Source organism: Stegodyphus dumicola, chromosome 1 (genome assembly GCF_044657685.1).
Source record: "Stegodyphus dumicola isolate Sdum_Otavi_A_Nest chromosome 1, ASM4465768v1".
Lineage (NCBI taxonomy): Eukaryota > Metazoa > Arthropoda > Arachnida > Araneae > Eresidae > Stegodyphus > Stegodyphus dumicola.
The window spans coordinates 261,860,469-261,880,922 of record NC_140768.1 but is presented as its reverse complement, the minus strand read 5'-3'; the positions used below and the strand labels follow the sequence as shown (position 1 = coordinate 261,880,922).

Sequence of the window (20,454 nt, the reverse complement as noted above, 5' to 3'; positions counted from 1 at the left end):
TCAAAATTTTGATTTCAGGTTTTGAATTAGCTACGACATCAGTGTTCTGAAGTGCAGAAAGGCATTACTATTTTTAGAATAGAGAGGGGGGATTAAAAGGCTATTGTTAGTTTAAATTATAATTTCAATTTACATATTTTTTATATTACATATATTGTAAGAATTTTCATATATTAATATCTGTCAAAGAAAAATGTAAAATTTTACACAGGCAAGCTGATCTATATAGTTAACAGTTTTTTTCATATAATACATATTTTTACAAGAGGCTGTACCATAGTTGTAACTTCGTTAAATAATCAAGACCTGCTCTAGGCTAGATATTTACTTATATATACAACTATGTACAGATTACATTTTAGAAAAACTTTATTACTACAGTAGAGCACACAAACCATTGTCCACTCTTTACTCTTCAACATCTCAATCTCTTCTTACTCCCACCTGCGACCAAAGGGAAGTCTGCTCCCCTCTTCTGGCCAAGGCAAGAAGAGGGTTCTCTACCTTCTTTTAGGGCAGGTGACCAAGTGTTCTTCAGAGAAGGGGACGTTACAAGGCTTTTAAAAAGTTTTCTTTCAAAATTTACAAGAAAATCAGATTTTCTGCTTATACCTCTTATTCAAGTCATAAAGACAAATTTCTACAACATATTTATGAACCTAGATTTAAATTTTGGACTACATATTAAATAAAGGTAGAACTTTAATGTCAAAGCATTCTATACTCATTTGTTCTATAAGGCAAATGCATCATTAAAAATTCTATAAAGAAAGCACATTATTAATAAAAGCAATTTTTATTTAATATAGTACGCAATGAAAACTGCAGATTTTCATTTTATTTCTCTTTTTTATAAACTAAAATTGCATGGAGCTTATAAATTACAAATCACTGATACCCTATAATTAATAAAAATATACAGGATCAATTTTTTGAAAGAATTTACTCATTCCAAATTATGGCACACATGAGATTTCCTTTTCACATGACAGGAAATTTTTAGTTTTTAAAAATTCTTGACACAAACACAAAGAATGAAAAAACACAGGTTTACTAACATTAGATGTCTCTTTGCTAAAAAGTGCATTTTATTAAAATTGTCAATATGAAACTCATTATATTTATATGGCTGCCACTCTTCTATTTTAAAGGTAAATTATGATCTTTTAAGTTTTTCAATTAAAAAAGTAACAACTTTCATAAATTATAATATTTACTTAACAAATCTTTGTTACAGTATTTTATTAACAAGGAACCAAATTTTATTGCGAAAAATAAATAAAAAAATCCCCAAAATCAGTGTCTGAAAATAATTATTGTTAAATCACAGTATAAATAAATCTGACTCATTACCAAAGTATATTTCAACTAAATAACTGAATAATCGAAAGAAATAAGAAATTACTATAAACACATTTAAAATATAGTTTTAAATTTTAAAAAGTCTTCATTACACATAAACAATAAAATTATTACAAAAACATAAAATATAACAAAATTTAGCTCTGTAATGCACTGTTGACATATTAACGTGAAAGACTTAGGTTTATCACAAACACACATACACGTATATTCAACTCATTCCATTCGAGTGGCATCCATACAGAAAACCAATGTTACTAGTTGTCCCTACATTTTAATACAAAGTAACATATTATTATTAATATTTTCCTTCCTGTCTAATATTAGGTATTTCAACATGAAAATTAATAACACATTTAAAAAACAAAGGTACTACAGCACGCAAGACATTATATTGATGATATATATATATATATATTTTTCTATATCAAATGTGCAGAATTTTAATTTCAAGTAAAGTGAATAAAATAGAGATTTCAACATGTGATTGATAAATGCCTATCAATTAGAAACAATAATAAAACAAATTATAACAGAGTTAAAAAACAACATAAAATCATTTATTGCAAAGCATAAAATAAACAGATGCAAGAAATATCTTGAACTTTTGAAATAAGAAAGTATTGGAAATAATTGATTAAATTACATCCAATATAAACAGAACCTTTTCAAAATCAGAATAAATTAAATGAGGAAAAGAAAGAGATGCTAAAATTTAAGCATCATAAAAGAAAAGGTTAGAAAACAAATTTTATGCAATAATGCAGGAAAAGGATGAATATTGTTACTTTGCCATGCTTTATATTTCCAGCATATTTAAAGCCCTGGACTACACACAAAATTTTTTATTGTATTCACAAATGCAAAATCCAAAGTATTCTAGGTTTATTAATTATTCATTTTTTTTTAAAATTTCACTACAAAATGTCAAGATATTTCACAAGTTTTAAGCAACTAGTCTTTTGATTAATTCAAATATGACCTTCAAATATAAAGACTCCTCATTCCTAATTAGATATAATCAACTAATTTTTCTGTTAATCATTTCAACTGGTAAATTTAACAAAAACCTAAACACTGCTTTTAAATTAAGTTAAAAAACCAGTTCTGAGTATTTTACCTACAGAAGAAAACAAACAGCTTATACAACTTTTTTTGAGGGGCGGGGGATCTAATCCATAACAACTTTTCACAGATAAAGAAGACAAATCTATGCGAATGAAGTAGGCTACCTGACTAATCAGGTAAAATTAAATTTTTAAAGTCTACATGGAAGAGGTAAATATAATTTTTAAATGATGAAATTAAAAATATTTTAACACAAAGAAGGTATTATTAGCAAAACATTACTGTCATCATTTTCATAACTATTAGAAACTGGAGTGGTAAAAAATGTTTTTATACGTCATGGTGTCAGCACATTACTATTTTTTACATTAAAATTACACTATGGGGGAAAAAAGAAACAGAGTAGCATTACCAGACATATTTCTTTATATAAGTTATGTAGAAATCTTTTCTTCATACTGTGTTATGCTATAGGATAGGCATGACCTTAAAATTCACACATTTGATTAGAAATTTGTATTTAAAAAAAAAAAAAAAAAAGGCTCTATTCTAGAACACACAGATGAACTTACTTAGGAAGACATAAAATTTTGGCAAAGTATAATCTTATAAAGCTTATAATTCTATAAATATCAGTTCTAGTATATGGCATCACAATATTCAAATTTTATGCTTCTAGATAGCACAAATAAAAAAATGAGCATTTTCAGGGACAACTGGATGTAAAATTTAAACTTCTACAATTGCACATATTATTTCCCACACAGGAGAAAACAAAAACTATGAAAACCAATGAGATATTATTACATTTGAACACATTTTCAGATTCATATAATTTAAATTACTTTACATAAATTATGTAGAAAATTGTGCTAGGGCTTATCTGCTCGTATACAGCTGTGCCAAAAATAAACTTAAAAACATATTTTCAACAAAAATATACTTCAACACACTCAAATGATTTGAATTGGGAAAATGATTATTTTTAAATAAAACTTTCACAATACATTACAAGCAATATACAGCAAAATGAAATTCATTACATAATGAAATGATTCCATGGTTACTATAAACATTGTATAGTTATGGCCGCTGCCAAATTTTATGTATATATATATATATATATATATATATATATTTATTTATTTATAGTTATTTATTTATATATGTACATTTTGCTATGTACAGAAGAGTTACAAAATTCATGAATCACGTATAAAACTTTAGAAAGTATTACGAGTGCTTGAGAAGTTTCATGTCCTGAAGCACCAATTAGGAATTTTACAAGTCTTTGTTACATAAAACTACATCTCACTAATTGTCTTATGGGAAGTCATTGCTTTTCACAGTAACTATGTACACAGAGTGGTGAGTCGTTATTTGCTAATATTGGATGGAATCTGATGTACCTCCTCACTGGAAAGCTCAACTTAGATGAACACAGCTTGTTTCACAGAGAATGCTTTAACTGGGAAGAAGATCCTTTTTATTTGGCGGAAGATATGTTATATAGCAAGTTAATGTCATTTTAAATATGATTTATACAATAGTGGTTTTCGAACTGTTTCTCTTTCTTGTTCCATTAAGTACAGCAAATCTCTCATGCTGACTCTTTTAACTCTTGGCCGTTGCTAAAAGGAGAGAAAACATAAAAATTTAATGAAGATCATTCTAACACTCTTCATCTAATATGATAAAATTCTTTTTAAAACTTACTTTAAGGAAAAATATAATGAACTTAAATTTGCATAGATAATTTTGCTTACTTTTGAAAAAAAACACCCTTTATAGTCAATAAATTACGAAAATGCATTGAAAATTCAAAATTATTTGTATTTATATATTTATTTAAACATAAAACATGCCTTTAAAACTTTTCATAAGCCAAAACAGCAAACAGAAAGAAAATAATTACCATTAATAGCATGTACAACACAAAAATACATAAAATTAAATTGCTAAATATACACCTGCAAGTTACTAACTCTGAAAAAAGAATAAATGCTATAAAGCATAGCTGCATATAAAACCTTTTTAAGGCCAAATGGGCATTAGCCTGAATGGGCTATTAGTCTCGAAATGGGAATTAGAGTTGTCCACTATAAACAGCGAATCACTTTTCAAATTCTTGCCACCAAATATTACTGCCCTGTATTATTTTCAAAGAAATTACAAGAATGAAGAATCTGTATGCATGTTCCTGCACTGTGAAACAATAATGGTACCTAGAACCATTAAATTTTGAATAACATAGTTGTCCACGCAAACATGTGCACCTGGAAGTACAAAATTTTTAATTTCAAATTTTATGTTTCACTTGTAACTTGTATGTATATTTTGTAAAATTTGAATGCATTTTTTATTAACAAACTGAATGATTTGAAAGCAAGCATTGGAAACGCTTTATAGAATGAAATATTTTTATCTCCAGCGTGCAAGACTGTCTGTCAGAAATTCTAAAGATACGTAGAATTGTTCACAAAATAACTCATTGGTTTTGTTTGGAGTTTCTGAACACTTTCAGAGTGGCTGAAAAGCAATTATCCTGCATTTTTTGGAAATGTGCTGGAACTGGATAGTTTTGCAGCTGTTGAGACGTTATTCATAAGAGATTTTGAAGATCTGCTAAAATTGGAGATAATTTAACTGAGTTTAATAAGCAAGTGCAAGTTATACCAATTCATTTTAAATGTGCAATTTCTTCCTCTCTTTCACTAAATATACATAAATAACAACCTGAATGCCACTGTGTTTTTAATTAAAGTATCATTGCTTTGAACAATCTAGAAAAAGAACCACACAGGTTGAATGCCATCAGATTTAATAATACCAGAGAAAGAAGTCTAAAAATACAGTGATTGGGAACAATGGCATAGTTCGTAAAGAATTTTATTCATATTGTAAGTAAAAATTACATACTGTGTTTCCAATATCTTTCAAAAAGATCAGAGGCATGATTCAATGCACTGGCCATAGTATCCGACTTGTATATGATAGTGGAAGACAATGTTCTTTATCACGAAATATAAATGATCTATGTTTTATTTCACAAATGTTATCTGATTCTGTCCCAAGTCTAGTGGACTGCTGATGCTATCTTTGAACTTCATGCTTTTTTCTCTTTGAACTGTTACTCTAGTAATTACTAAACTTATGATCTATTATAAAAAAAGAGCTCCATCTTGCATGAAAAATACCTTATTAAAAAAACTTAACTAATTTGACGAAGTTCTCCGGAAACAAAATTTTAGATTGTTTTCATGCAACATTTTGCATTTATTACGAATGTCACAAATAAAAATGAAGAACTTTTTTTGAGGAAAATGGCTGCAAAGCTGATCCATACTTGATATTCTCTGTCTTGGCCTTTCATTTTACCCCATTAAAATTTTAAATACTTATGAAATATGAAAATGTTCATATAAAATATGAGGATCAAACTAGATTTTTATTCATAGAAATTTCTTCCCAACTACCTAAAATAAACAAACATGTTTTAATGAAAGAAACAAGCCATGTTTGAAGATATTCACTTTAGTAATTCTTTTCACTAGTAAGGATATTTTTGAAACATCTTGTACATAACTCTACTAATGTTTGATGAATACTATTGTGATCAGTCAATGCTTAACAATAACAAAGTTTTCTTTTCTAAAAATCCAAGTGCACAATGCTGCATTAATTATAAATAAAATAAAATGATAATAATAAAAAAATACTGCCTTAGTTCAAGTTAAAAAAAAGAGTTATAAGCATTCAGTTTTAGGAATTATGAAAATAAAATTGACTTTATTAATATACCGTAATTTCCGGAAGAAAGGCCGCATCAGCGTAAACGCAGCACTCGAGAAAAATGGCGGGAAAAAAATTAAAATTACACAGAAACGCTGCAATAGATTAAATTGCGCATGACATCGTCGTGGGCCGTATAGATGCAAAAACTCAACCTAAGTCCTGACATATGACATACCAGTTAAGAAAAATGCATGAAATGAAACCATAACTCAAAAATAAATTAAAGGTAAGAAATGTGGAAAATATATTTACCTTCACGTATATACTTATATTTACCCACTAAAGAAGTCCATATTTCTAATACTCAGACTATATTATAAAAAATGTTGCAACAACGAAATATTAAATTTGGATGACAAAAGGAAATTTTAAATTTTCCTTACGAATTACAGCAAACTATACATCATATGAAGCCATCAAAATCTGATTCTTCACTATCTGAATTAAAAAGATTTAGTAAATCCTGATCTAAGTCTTCCAGATAGTCGCATTCATCCTCTTGGTTTACAGTCTCTTTATCTAAGGATAAAATTTCAGCTTCTTTGAACCCTGCTATTATTGACGATGTTTCTACCGATTTCCATACACTTCCTGCACACTTTGCAATTTCTTCATAAGATGTTCTACGCATTTTACCGCTTTTGGTTTACGTATGCAATCCTTCACTCATCCAACACTCCCACCGCTTTTGGACTTCAACTTTGAAGGATTTATTACCTGACAAATCTAACGGTTGTAAGATTTTGTCAAACCACCAGGAATTATTGCTTCGGTCGTAGACAATTTTTGACATCTGGTTTTCACTGACTCAAAGAAATGAGCACACATGGAATCCATTATCAGTAATCCCTTTGGTTGGAAAAAAGATCCCATAAGATACTGCCAAACTTTTTGTAGCCACTCATGCATAATTGTTTCGCACATCTAGCCGTTCTCGTTTGCACAAGTAATTACGTCATTAGGAAAATTTCCCTTCGGAACAGTCTTTCATTTAAATATGATCATCGGCGTTAGCTTGTCACCGTTTGCGACTCAAGCTAACACACATGTAAATGACGTTCTTTCATGCCCCGTCATAAACACAGATACAGTTTTTGCACCAGTTTTATCAACAGTTCTGTTTGCAGGAGAGTCGAAAGCTAATGGCGTTTCATATATATTTATTATCTGTGACCGAAGAATTTTTTTTTTTGTCAATAATAACTGTCACATATTTTAGAAAAGATGACTTTTTATCCTGCCAGTCCATTGGTAATTGTTGCCCGACTGTTGTTCTAGTACGCATAGAAATATTTTTTCTTTTCATAAATCTGCTATACCTCCTTTGAAATCATTTATGTTCATTCATTTTGCTATAAATTTTGCTTATAAGCGTGTAGGGTTTATATTTATTTTAACTAACATTTATTTTAAGTTTAAACTATCTTTCCTGTCAAGCCTTACTTTCCCCTGGAATTGCCAATGCCAGAGTATGTAAATTTTAGTAGAATGCGCAAGGGTTCAAATTGTCAGCGGAAGTATCCGAGTTAAATAGAAAGGAAACGAGTTCGAAAGTGTGCTTTCTTACTTCACGAGCGTGGAGGTGGCTAGTTAGAAATTGAAGAACCACGCGTTTCGGCCTGTGTGCTTGCCTCGGCAATTTGTTAATCTTTCAGCGTAATATTCAGAAGTTTGCTGAATTATCAGCGGTATTTTAGAACGCGGTGAGGTTAGTTACGTTTAGAGAGCCTCGTAGTTAGTCACTTGTTACTATTCTTTTCTTAGTTTCTTATTTTTATTTTACCGCCCGGTCGGCGTAGTTTGTGAGCGTCAAGAGCACGCATTTGTAATTTCTAAAGTTGAATAAAAAGGGATTTAAACCCTTCTCAAGACTTTGATCTACTTTCCAGTTCTTAGCAGTCACCACTATTGTTGCGTGCAGGTTGGAAGCGCGCAACATTACATTGGCGCCCGAACACTTGTCGAACTGAAATGGCCGAAAAGATGGAAGTTGCTGGACAACAACAAGAAATGGCAAGCCAATTGGAAGGATTTGGATACCTGGTCCAGACGATGAGAGCGTCAATTAAGCCAAACGTCAATTTCGACGGAAAAAATTCGGTGGCGATATTTCTAGAAGGCCTAGACAATCACTTCCAGCTCTATCCTGTGCCTGAAAGACAAAAAGTTGCCATCGCCACATCTGCACTAAGAGGACAGGCCGCGCTATGGTGGAAGAATATAGGCAAATTTTTATTAGGGGAATTGGGAGGCCATACATATACATTTGAAAATTTCAAAAAATCGTTATTAAAGGCCTTCCCCATAGTGAAAGATCGAGCAAGGCTAGAAGCCGAACTGTATAGTTTTTATCAATGGAATATAGAAGAGCTGACGGACTTTATTCTGCGAAAAATTAAGCTGACAGCTATGCTACCTGCTGTTCAAGACTACTTCGAAATTAGAAACCCAAGCACATTGCAGGAGCTCTTCGAATTGGCGGTCAAGTTTCAAAATCACAGATTAGCGGAAAAAGCTAGAGGGGCATCGCATTCTCAAAGTATCCGAAGGCAATCTTCAAATGAGCAGACCAGAAATGCAAATCGCTCTTATGGGGAAAAGAGCTATCAAGCTAACTCATCGAAGCTCGAAGGTCAAGGCCCAAAAAGGAAATTTGAAAACAAACGTCCGCGTACCCAGAAGGCAGAAGTTGAAAGGAAAGCTTTAAACGAGTAGAGGGGCCTGTGAAAGCGAGTGTCCAGATCCCGGAAGTTTTGAAAAAACCCTCAAAAAGACACTTAAATACAGTCATCGTAAAGAACTCACAGTTACCAACCATACAAGTCCTGGTTGGCGATGTACCAGTAGAAGCCCTCATCGATACAGGAGCAGAAGGTAATTTTATGAGTGATATTTTTTTTAAGAACTTTAATAGGTTTCGATTATTTAAAAATAAAAACACAGAAATCATAGCAGCGCAAGGACAAACTTGTCAATGTATCGGAAAACTATCTTTAAAGATACAGGTTCAGAATGAAAGCCTTAAAGTATTAATTTTTGTAGTAAAAAATTTGCAAAATCCACTCATTTTAGGTATGGAGTTTTTAAAAGCCGCGAAGGCCAAACTGAATTTTCAGGACAGTTCTATTGTGCTGGAGATGGACCGGAGGTGGAGTCATGTCCGCCTTTGAAAAAAATTGCAGAAAAGGCAGGGGTAGGGAGAGGATGGGTCCTGGAAGATTCATCGACTAGCAGAGGAGAGAGACTATTCAAACTGATGAGAATGTTGATTTGAAAGGGGGAAGAATGTTACTGTTCTGAGATCTCGTTTTGGGTGAATAAGGCATGTAGGTCCGTTCAAGGAAAAGAATGTAAACAGTATAACTTTCGCAAAAAGCAACTGAGTGGTCTTTTGTGTGGGAACAGCACCAGTCTATGCACAATGACAAGGCCATCCAAACTATGTACAATGACCATCATAGGAAATATTTTATTTTTAGTGCACCTAAACGCCGCATGGGTAGAAACGCCGCACCCGCTGAAAATTTAAGTTTTAAACACGTAAACGCAGCGGCGTTTCTTCCGGAAATTACGGTAATTAAACTGAAATAAGCGGATTGTATGTTTAGGCAAATTAAAAAATAACTAAATTTTTGTCTTGCTTAATTTGTAAAATAAAGTGTTGTTACAACTAAATTCTTTTTTAAGATAATATAATTATTTCCATATACTTACCTCATAAGTCCTGAATTTTGTGTTAAAATAAAGTAGGGTAGATGAAAGAATTTTTTAAAATTATAATAAAACATGGGTAGGTAATCATAAACAATCATTCAGGTTACTTATACTCCCAGTTAAATCTTATTATTTAGAGTTCACACGATATGCCCTTTAGAACATATGCGATGAGAATAATCACAGATTTTTGATACAGTCCTCTGAGCAAAATCATGTCAAATAAATAATTAAAAAACTATTCTAAACAGCTAATTTTTTTAAATAGTATTTATAATTTTATCTGAATACAAACCTGCATTTTTGACGAACTGCTATTTAATCCAGAAAATGGACTTGCCTATAATGAGAAAAGAGATATATAATTATTCCTAAGAAGGTTACTTCAAGAAACATATTATTATTATAAATTCTGCATATTAAATACAGCACTAAGAAATATATTAAAAAATATTCTTCTACATACCTGATTTAATGATGTTAAATTATTGTCTATTTTTGCTTTTTTTCTAGGACCTATAGCTAATAAAGCTGTAGTGTTGGCTTCTCTTTGCCTCATTTCTTCCATTTCAGCTCTTTGCATCTGTATAAGAAAATAGCAGATATGTAATATTTAAAAATTTTTTATGTAAATCACATCCTAATCACATTGACAAGTCTTCCACATCCTCCTATAATCTTCTCACAAGACTTTTACTGCATCATTTAAACAATATTAGTCCATAAATTAGAAACCATATCCAACTTCATTTATCGAAATAAGGTCACTTAAATACAAATTTATTTGTACTTCCCGATTATCACACATCTTGTAATTTAATGACATTAAGATTATTGACAAACATCAGCATAGGTTGCAAACCAGCCACCCTGACTGGTATCACGGTTAGTGATGTTGGCTGCGGCATCATTGAGGGTTCAAATTTTGGATAAGGCTTGGACTGCATAGTGTCAGTGTGGTATGGGGGCATTTAAAATAGAGGTGAGCCAAAAGTCCTCTCGAGAAGTTTGGTGGTAGAGGAGGGTAGAAGAGGCCTGGATTTGCCATCAGAACTGGGACAAAGTCAGTCATCCCCTGTCATGCAATCAGGGCAATGTTCTACACGATGAGGAAGCTAAACGACCAATGGGCATAGTGCACTGTAACATGCTGCAAATCATTATCAAATGGCTGGCAAAATATTTCCTTTTTATCACAAAATGAGAAGCAAGGATGTTTTATGTATCTATTTTTTATGACTAAGTAGAAAGCTTATCTTTATGTCTACATAAATCAAGCACTGATGTTATTGATACTAAAATTTTTCTAAGATTAAAATAAATTTTTTTTACACTCTTTTCCTGATTCAAGGATCAGCAGGAATGAAATAAATTTATAACGACTTTAACATGAAATATACTCTTTCTCAAAAACATCTAACATGAAATGCAAAACAAATAGTCAGTATAACTCAGAATTATATCATGCATTATTGAAGGTGTTAAAGCAACAAGAATCAGCATAATTTTTGTAAATTTGCAGGACAAGATTTGAAGGTTTAAATATAAACCGTTCTTCAGTTGTTAATGAAAGATGCTGTTTCACAAATAATGAAAAACAAGCCTGAGTTCAGGCGATAAGAATGACAGGATTGAAGTCAAGCTACTGATGAAAAATAAAAATATGAAATAATTTTCTTAAGAGCTAAGGATAAAAATGGATTGGAATTATGATCTGTAACTACAGCAGAAAATTTTTATGAATGTGAAATGCCTGTAAAAAATGAATGGAAGATATTACTGCAAATTTTAATAACATACCTGCCAACCTCTAAAGATAAAAATTCAGAAGAACATGAAGAATTAATATCATGCTTTGATATTAAAAAAATAACAATTTATACAAATAGAAAAAAGAAAATTGTACTTACATTAGTAAATCTCAATTAAGTAGTAACTAAAAAATTTATTAGGAAACATAAAACAAGAGCTTAATGTTACACAAAAATATTATTGCAATGAATTTAGAGTGCATTTTTTGGCTTTAGCCAAAAATTCTTTGGAAATTCATAGTTATTTCCTTTGAAGGATTCTTTAATTGTTTGAAATTCAGCTTTGTAGGCAGACCGAAAATATTGAGAATACAGTTTTTTTGAACTCATTTCGTAACAACAACGTATTAAGAAAATTCGTAGCACGTGCAAAAAAAAAAAAAAAAAAAGAATGCGACAATCCACGCTCACCGAGTCTGAGCTGAGTAATTCCCTTGCTGCTGAAGCGAACGCCAAAAAAATAATCTGCTGCCCACAAAGAAAAGAGTGGGAGAAACAAGTTCAGTGCATTGGATTGGCTGGTTAAGCGGAGAGTTGGGAGAAACCACAGGTTACTGGATTCGAAGTGGTCGGTAGTTGGCAGTAAAACACGATGCAATTGGCGAAAATTTCTAAAATTTCGAAAAAAATCACTAAAAACACTTGAAAAAGGAAAAAAAATCATAAAAATGGATTACGATCGTAAAATCGTAAAGACAAACGCATTTTCGTAAAAGTTGGCAGGTATGTAATAATAATAATAAGCTGAAAATTTAATTTCTGTAAAATACATGCAATTTTATAATTAGTCAACAGGAAGAAAGAAATGGTAATAGAATTCTTATTATTTCCTAAAATGAGAAAGTGCTTCTTGATGTGTTGAGCTAAGAACTTTTTAACTACTTGTCAACAATGTTACATGAATAGCAACTGCTTTAATTCTTGGTAAAGAGCCGATTTGCAGGAGCAAATTTAAGGTGCTTGAAAAATTAAGGAATAAATGCAGAGCTAACTTTTGGTTAGTCAAATGACATGATTTGAAATGTGGTGTGGAAAGCAAACAGATGAAAGTTTACAGTAAACATTAGTAGTGAAGTTCATTATGTCATATGTGACCAAGATGTCGGGGAACAAGAACGAAATAAATGTCTTAAGTTTAAAAGTGAGCTGAATAGCATAGTTAATGAAATTCATTATTAAAAACACTTAAATCATCTTTATTACTGTCAAACAGACCATTACCAACATAGTGGAACAACACAGGTAAGTCTAAATTTCAAATAGTCTGGATACATAACAATGCATATAAATATTAGAAAGCATACGATTTAGAGGATTTCTTATGGCTAGTCTCTCAGTCTGGTTTTAATACTTATTTCTTGGGGGTGGGGTGGGGGAATATTTCAGACAAAGGTGAGTAAGGAAAATTAACTTGTCAACTCTTGATGCGTGAGAAATGAAATTCTCAAAGTCTGGTTTTTAGACATTTAAGCGCACCTTCTATGTAACACTCAATGAGCAAAATACGTTTTATTCAGATAGTTCTTCAGTGCTGATTTAAAGTTCTGGAAAATGTTTCTGATATGAGTTATAATTGAACATAATTAACATTAAAAATACTTTGAAGCAGTACAATATTACAGCAATTATAAAAAAAAGCAAACAGTTTCCTGAGATTTTATTAGTATTACATAAACACAAATAATTTTTAAATTACTAACTCAAGTAGGAATTTCATATTAATAGCAAGCACTCAAGCAGTAATAAATATAATATTGCTTGAAGCATTAAAAAATCATGATTTTAATATTACTAATTACTTTTGTAATACAATACAAAGTCCAAAATCTGAACCTCAAAACCACCAACAACATTTTTTCTCGTAGGCTTTACACATGCACAATTGATTCCCCCTCCACGCATGATAAAACATCTGGAGAGTTCTGATTATTAATTTCACTTCGACACTAAATAAAATACCTTGTTGTTGAAGAAACAATCATTTTAGCATAAATTTGTACGATCAGTAAATTGGCACCATTGCTGCATATCTGCTTGACACATATCTCAAACCGAACCATTCCACATAAATACATCGTTGATCTGACGCCAAACCGGGGAATCATTATTTATTATACTTTCCTTTCATCACTGCATGTTTATCAAAATATGACAACTTGTGCCCGCCCTCAATAAGGATTAAGTATATGTGGGAATTTATTTATTCAGAGCTTCTGATAAGCTGAACCTTAAGCATGTGCAAGAAATAAACATAAGTATAATAAATAACTAATACAATTTAGGCTTAATCGTCTCTACGTGATAGAAGCAAGATAAAATTTAACGGAACAACTTGTCATTAGATGCTAAGGTCATAATGCATAGCCAAATATGTATTGTGAAGGATAGCTAAATTTGATGAAGATAGCCGCTAATTTTAAAGGTTTTCGGATATCGGGGGGGGGGGGGAAGTGAAATTTTCCAATTAACAGATTTTGTAAAGAAATGAGAAGAAGCGGTAATAAATGAAGATGATATAAAAGAAGATTTCACTGTGATGACAATGCTTCTCAATCATCAATCAATTAATGAATGGCAAAATTTGCAGTATGGTTCTATATCCAAAAAATACCTCTAACATTAGTGAAGAAAGTAGCAGAGAAGTTACTGAAAATGAGAAAATTTCGATTGACAAGTTACTCGGAATTCTTGTAACAGCAGTTACAAGACTTCAACAGTGTAACTAAATAAGAGATTATGTCTGTCTATAGAATTAAAAAGAACGTATTATCACAAAAACGAAGCAACTTAAACAACTTGCACTGAAAGAAATGTTTAATAAGGTAAACAAATAAATATCAAGCATTTCATTTTTTTTTTTTTTTTTTTTGTAAATTTTGATACCCTTTAGATCATAAATACTTCATTGTTTCATAAATCCTGATTTCATATTTTTAATTTTATAATTTCTACATGCCATCTTACTATATTTAAACTGATGATCTAATATCTGTAAAAATCCAAAATCGCTGAAGTCCCGACAAGTCCAAATTTCAGACTTTATCCATATATGTTTCATTGCTGAGCCCGTCTCTCAGCAGTTTTCATTCCCTATGAACTGAAATGAACTGAGGACTAAAATAAATTAGAGAGAGTAGTGTCAATAATGAATGGAAGCAGGAATAAATGCTGTTTGTCATATTTGTAATTAATCTCTTATTTTATTCTATGTAAATAACAAAATATGTCATTTTGTTAAGGAAGCCTCCCATTTTTAGACTGGATTAACGAGTTCATATTTCAGAATCCTTTTGTCAGGAGCCCACTGTGAAGAAGAAAAAAGGTAAGTTTTACCTTTTGATGTTTTATTATTGACCTTCTAAAACATTATTTAATGCCTCCCGGGTGGGTGGCATGAGGCATTTATTTATTGCATTATTATATGATTATAAATATATGTTTATTTATTAACGCTAAAAATGGAGGGTCCAAAGAAATTACATACTTTTTTACAAATTTTTTTCACAAATATCTACTAAATTTGAAGACTGTTCAGAAAAAGAAGTATGTGATACAGAAGAAATTGAAATCCCAATGACGCAGTTAGAAGAAAAATAGTCGGAGCTTAATTTGGTAGAAAAAGAAATTATAAATTATAAAATTGTTATCTGATGATCCTAAATGTTCTCAAAGTAATTTTGATAGGGAATATGAGGGTAGAACAATATATTGAAAAATATATATGGCTTAGAACTAAGGTCTGAAAAATAATGAATAATACTAATTCAGGGAATTAAGTATAGTACTCTTAATGCTACAATTAAAAAATGTCTGGTTAAATTGCTAAAAACTGAATTTAAAAAAAAAAAAAAAAAAAAAAAAAAAAAATCAGTGGTGTTGTTAAGGAATGGTTGGGCTTCTGCGATCAATATAAGAAAATTCCCAATGATCTAGGAATTTCACCTGAAGATAAAATTCAGTATTTATTTAAAGCCAATGTTGAAGGATTGCGTGCAAGAGATATCATTAATTCTTTCCCCTGTCGACTGACAATTATTATTAAGTAACTGAATGTTTTACAGCTCGATTCAGTAAAGAGGATCTCCTCATAGAAGTATATGTGAGAGAATTGTTGAACTTAATTCTGAATAATTCTTTGAGCTAAAACAAAGCAACACGATTCGCCAAACTGTACAATAAAATTGAAACTCATCTGAGAGTACTCGAGACATTAAACATCATGTCTGATAAATATGCATATATGTTATACCCTCACGTTGAATCTTGTTTCCCTGAGGATGTCATTAGAGCATGGGAAAGAAGTGTTACATGAAACTGGTAAATCATCAAATAAACTTACTGCTTTAATGACCTTTCTAAAATCCGAAGTAAAGGGTAAAGAGAGAATATCTCTAGCAAAGCAAAGTTTTGTAAGTAAGGTCAAACATTCTACCCTGCCATCTGCTAATTGAAACGCACAATATTTCCACTGCCGTTGGACTTTGCAACACCACAGGAACTGCAAAAAAATAAACAAACTGTCTGCTTTTTTGGAGGGGGAGTGGGGTTGGGGAAAGGACATGGATAATGAGCATGTAAAAGCTGCATTAAATATGATATTAGATGATAAGAAAAATTATTATCAAAAAAATCATGTTTTTATGTTGTAGAATTGATCATAAGTCAGGAGACTGCAAATGCAAAATTATTTGCGAAAACTGTCAGGACAGACATTTCAGAGTGCAATGGGGAAAAAAAAAAAAAAAAAAAATGAAGGAACATAAACAACAAAAGGAAAACATCAGGAATGAAACAAAATGCGATTACTGATGCAGCGTTAAGTAACTGAACACGTACATGTAAAGTCCTTATACAAACACCATATGCGAGATTACGGGACATAAATGGAGAAAAAATAAATCGTGCATTCATCGTTTCAGGTTCCTAATAATCTTATTTAAGGAGACATGTGGTAAGGAAAATGCAGCACCAGAAAATTAAGGAGGAAATTTTATTCATAATTTATTTGGCCGTAAAGAACATTTCAAGAAACATTTTCAATATAGGGTATATTTAACCACTTAACTGTTTTATTTTCTTACCATACTGTGAGCAAAAATAAGTATATTTTTTATAAACAATTTTGTATTCTAATGGATTTTTTGAATTCAAATCAGCAGTCAGAATGTTACAAGTATTGCATTTCTTAATTTAAGATAATTTTTAATTATGGCAAAATTAAGGCATTTTAACTTAAAGTTGGCTTTTTTTTTTTTTTTTTTTTTTCTGACGAAACTGCAGAACTGTAAAAAACAATTTAGAAGAAATAAATGTGAAAGAAGTGAATTGACTGTGAAAGGAAATCGTGATGGTGGTGGATTTCTAATATCCATTTCACAAAAGTTACAAACCTGAATTAGATTATCTGAACTTTCTGTTTCCTCCTCATCACTAGAGAATTCCGATAAAGAACTTTCAGGACTACCAGAATCATTTATAGGAAATAGATTCACTATCTGATCCAGCATCAGAATTATATTTCGTTATGAGCCATTTACTGTCACCCACTGTTCTTTTATTTCATGACAAAATTGGGAAGAAATACTATTCACAAAGCCAAATACACTGAACATATGCAAACAAACTCGCTGAATATCTTCACCCACTGAAAAGCGGTAAAACACACCATTGAACTGATTTTACAATCCAATCTCTCCTGGAATACTAGAAACATCCATTAGAAACACTGCAAAGTAAAATATGTGAAAAAGCTGGGAAAATCAGTGGATTGGTGTAGGAAAATACACTGCCTGATCGGTGTATGGGCAAATAAAAAAAGTCCCTTTTCACAGCACTCAAACGGTGTTTGGGCAAAACAGTTAAGTGATCAAGCAGTATAAATGGTGATTATCACTGCAATTTTGAAGTCCTTGACCAGCAAGAAATTCATTCCGAGTTCCTTATTCCCAAACTGGAATCATGTGTTAAAGAACTTTCTGACAATGATATTATTATGACAGATGAATTAATCCTTGAAAAGATAAATAATTAGAAATTGATCTGTTAATAGGAGCTGATGTAGCGGGTATGCAATTTAATGGAAAAACAATAAATTTGTCGTGTGGACTAGTAGCTATTGGAACATCATTAGGATGGACTTTAATGGGAAAACTACCTATCCAGATATTGATGCTAATTCTGCCATGATAGTGACGAATATGCTTGTTAATGATGCTACTCTCATAGAACTGTGGAGAGTCGATGTTATCGGAATAACAGATTCAGTCCCAAAGAAGACAAGAAAGGAAAAGGATATTTAAGCAAAGACGCAGTTTCAAATTCTGTATCACTAGGCGTTATGAAGAAAGGCGTTATGAAGTCGCACTTCCATGGGCTGAAAATCATATACCACTCCTAACCAATAAGGATTTAGCTTTGAATCATTTACAATCTACTACCCAGAAACTTGAAGAAAAACAATTTAAGGGCGATCGAAGAAGTTAAAGAAAATGCAGCTGTTGGCTACAGACTCTATTTACCACATAGACCGGCGATTAAAGAAACTAGCTTAATGCCAATTCGGCCAGTGCTTAATGCAAATACAAGGAAAAAAAATTGTCTCCCTCTCTAAAGCAGTGTTTGGAGAGTGGTCCAAATTTGATAGAACTAATTCCGTCTCGTCAGTTGAGATTTTGGCAAATTTGCTACTACAGCAGATATTGAGAAGGCTTTTATACAGATCAGTGTAAAGCCTCGAGATAGAGATTGGCTTCAATTTTTTTTTGTGTGTGTAATGAAGTGAAAGAAAAGAAAACAAAAATATTTTGTCATACTAGAGTAGTGTTTGGGATCAACAGCAGTCCTTTCTTTTTGACAGCTGTTATAAAATTCCATTCACAAAAGTATATGAAAGATTCTCATCATAACATGGAGATAATAGCTAAACTCCAGCATAGCTTCTACGTAGAAAACTTTGTTGCCAGTTTTAATAATGAATCCGAGATGATTCAGTTCATCAAAAATCTTGAGAAATAATGTATGAAGGAAAGTTCAATCTTCGTGGATGGTTACGTACTGGAGATAACTCATATTGAGCCTATTACGGAACTCTTGGAGTTGCTAAAAACACATCAACTCCAGTTTTTGTTGGATATTTTGAATTTGAAATGAAATTAAAGGGAATTGGAAGAGAAAAAAAAAGGGGGGGGGACAAATGGAGTTATCTTTATTTATGAAATATATACATTAATAAATATTTAGTTATTTTCTATTTTATTGACATATTAATAAATAAATATAAAGGAAGAGGATGCATAGGATATTTGCCATTATTCATTAAACTGATTCACTTAGTTACAAATCTCATTGGTAAATATAGTACAAGCAGCAACGGCAGCAAGAACTCCCAAAATTGATGCCATTTTTAGGTATACATTCAATATATGTACATCCAAAACACTGAATTTTATTGGGTGACAAACAAATTAAAAAGGCAAAGAATGCCATCTATGAACTTTCACTATGAATGAAATTATTCTCAGAACAACTGGAGTATTCAAATTAGGACAGTCGGACTGAAGACACTGCAACTGAGTCTCTTTCATCCTCTTCCAATGATGAATTAGATTTTGAGAAATATTTGGATGATATTGAAAAGGCTACGGTAAAACAAATGAAAATAAAGATTCAAGAGCCTTTAGATATAAAAATAAAAAAATACAAACAAGATTTCTACACAGCCCTTGAAGAAACAGAGGAATATGATTGCGCTTGCAAGACTTTCATTTAGAATTTATACAAATCTACCCCGAAAAGATAAAAGAAGTAGCCCTAACATTAACAGCTCTTCCTCCTACTCAAGTTAGTATGGAAAGACTATTTTCAGCTCTGAAGTTTATCAAATCCAATCTATGGTCCTTTATCAAAGAAGATCTCACTGAAGTTATACTGTTTCTTAGAAATTACTAATGTCAGTTTCTCCATTTCATAATAAATGCTAATTAATAAAAATAATGTGAAATGTCATCAATTTTTTTTTCTGTGGCATCTATTACTTTTATATTAAAAAATTAAGCTGTAACACATGTATTTACATATATATGAGGAAGTTGGAGTCTAAAATTTCAGGAGTTGGTCATTTTCCCTACCAACTCCAGAGCCCTGGTTATGTTCCACTACATTTTTAGGGCCTGTAGATTTTTTTTTTTTGGGGGGGGGAGAAGGTGTTATACACTGTAGCTCTTCTTTATTATATTTAACATGGAACATCCAGATGTTTAGTTTTAAATAAAAGAACAGCAGTCATTAATTATAATACAGCTGAAACCCAGATAGTTCCTTATTAAAATACCAATTTTCTAGAACACAGGAATATCCTTTACAATTCTAAAAATATACTGAATATTTGCAACACCTATTTTATACACCTTATCTTTCTATGATACACAACTTATTTAAGAAATTCTGGATGAATTTAACATTCTTCACTTTTTATAGATAAATAGTATATATTTAAATGTGTTCTTATTATATGTTTGATGGAAGAACAAAATATGAGAAAAATTCAAACACTGTCAGCATAGTTTTTAATTTTTACTATACTTACTTCCTTGGCTTTTTGCTTTAATTTCAGTTGTTCTGGATCTTCAAGTTTAGAGCGACTCTATGAAAGATGAAAAAAATTATATGCAAACTGAAATTTAATATAAAACAGGTATTAAATATT

General features: G+C 31.3%; 1 protein-coding gene across 2 annotated transcripts in view; it reads right to left on the bottom strand.

The window, feature by feature from the left end:
- Nucleotides 1-818: 818 nt before the first annotated feature.
- The window catches only part of LOC118198363 (transcription initiation factor TFIID subunit 4-like), an 87,702-nt gene continuing 68,066 nt past the window's right edge, over nucleotides 819-20,454 (bottom strand). For both annotated transcript variants that reach the window (XM_035370026.2, XM_035370027.2), the window contains 4 exons: nucleotides 20,335-20,391; nucleotides 10,406-10,522; nucleotides 10,235-10,279; nucleotides 819-4,061 (listed from right to left, as the gene is read on the bottom strand). In XM_035370026.2, coding sequence (XP_035225917.1) covers nucleotides 3,954-4,061; nucleotides 10,235-10,279; nucleotides 10,406-10,522; nucleotides 20,335-20,391 — 327 coding nt within the window. In that variant the 3' untranslated portion in view covers nucleotides 819-3,953. The remainder of the gene's footprint in view (nucleotides 4,062-10,234; nucleotides 10,280-10,405; nucleotides 10,523-20,334; nucleotides 20,392-20,454) is intronic.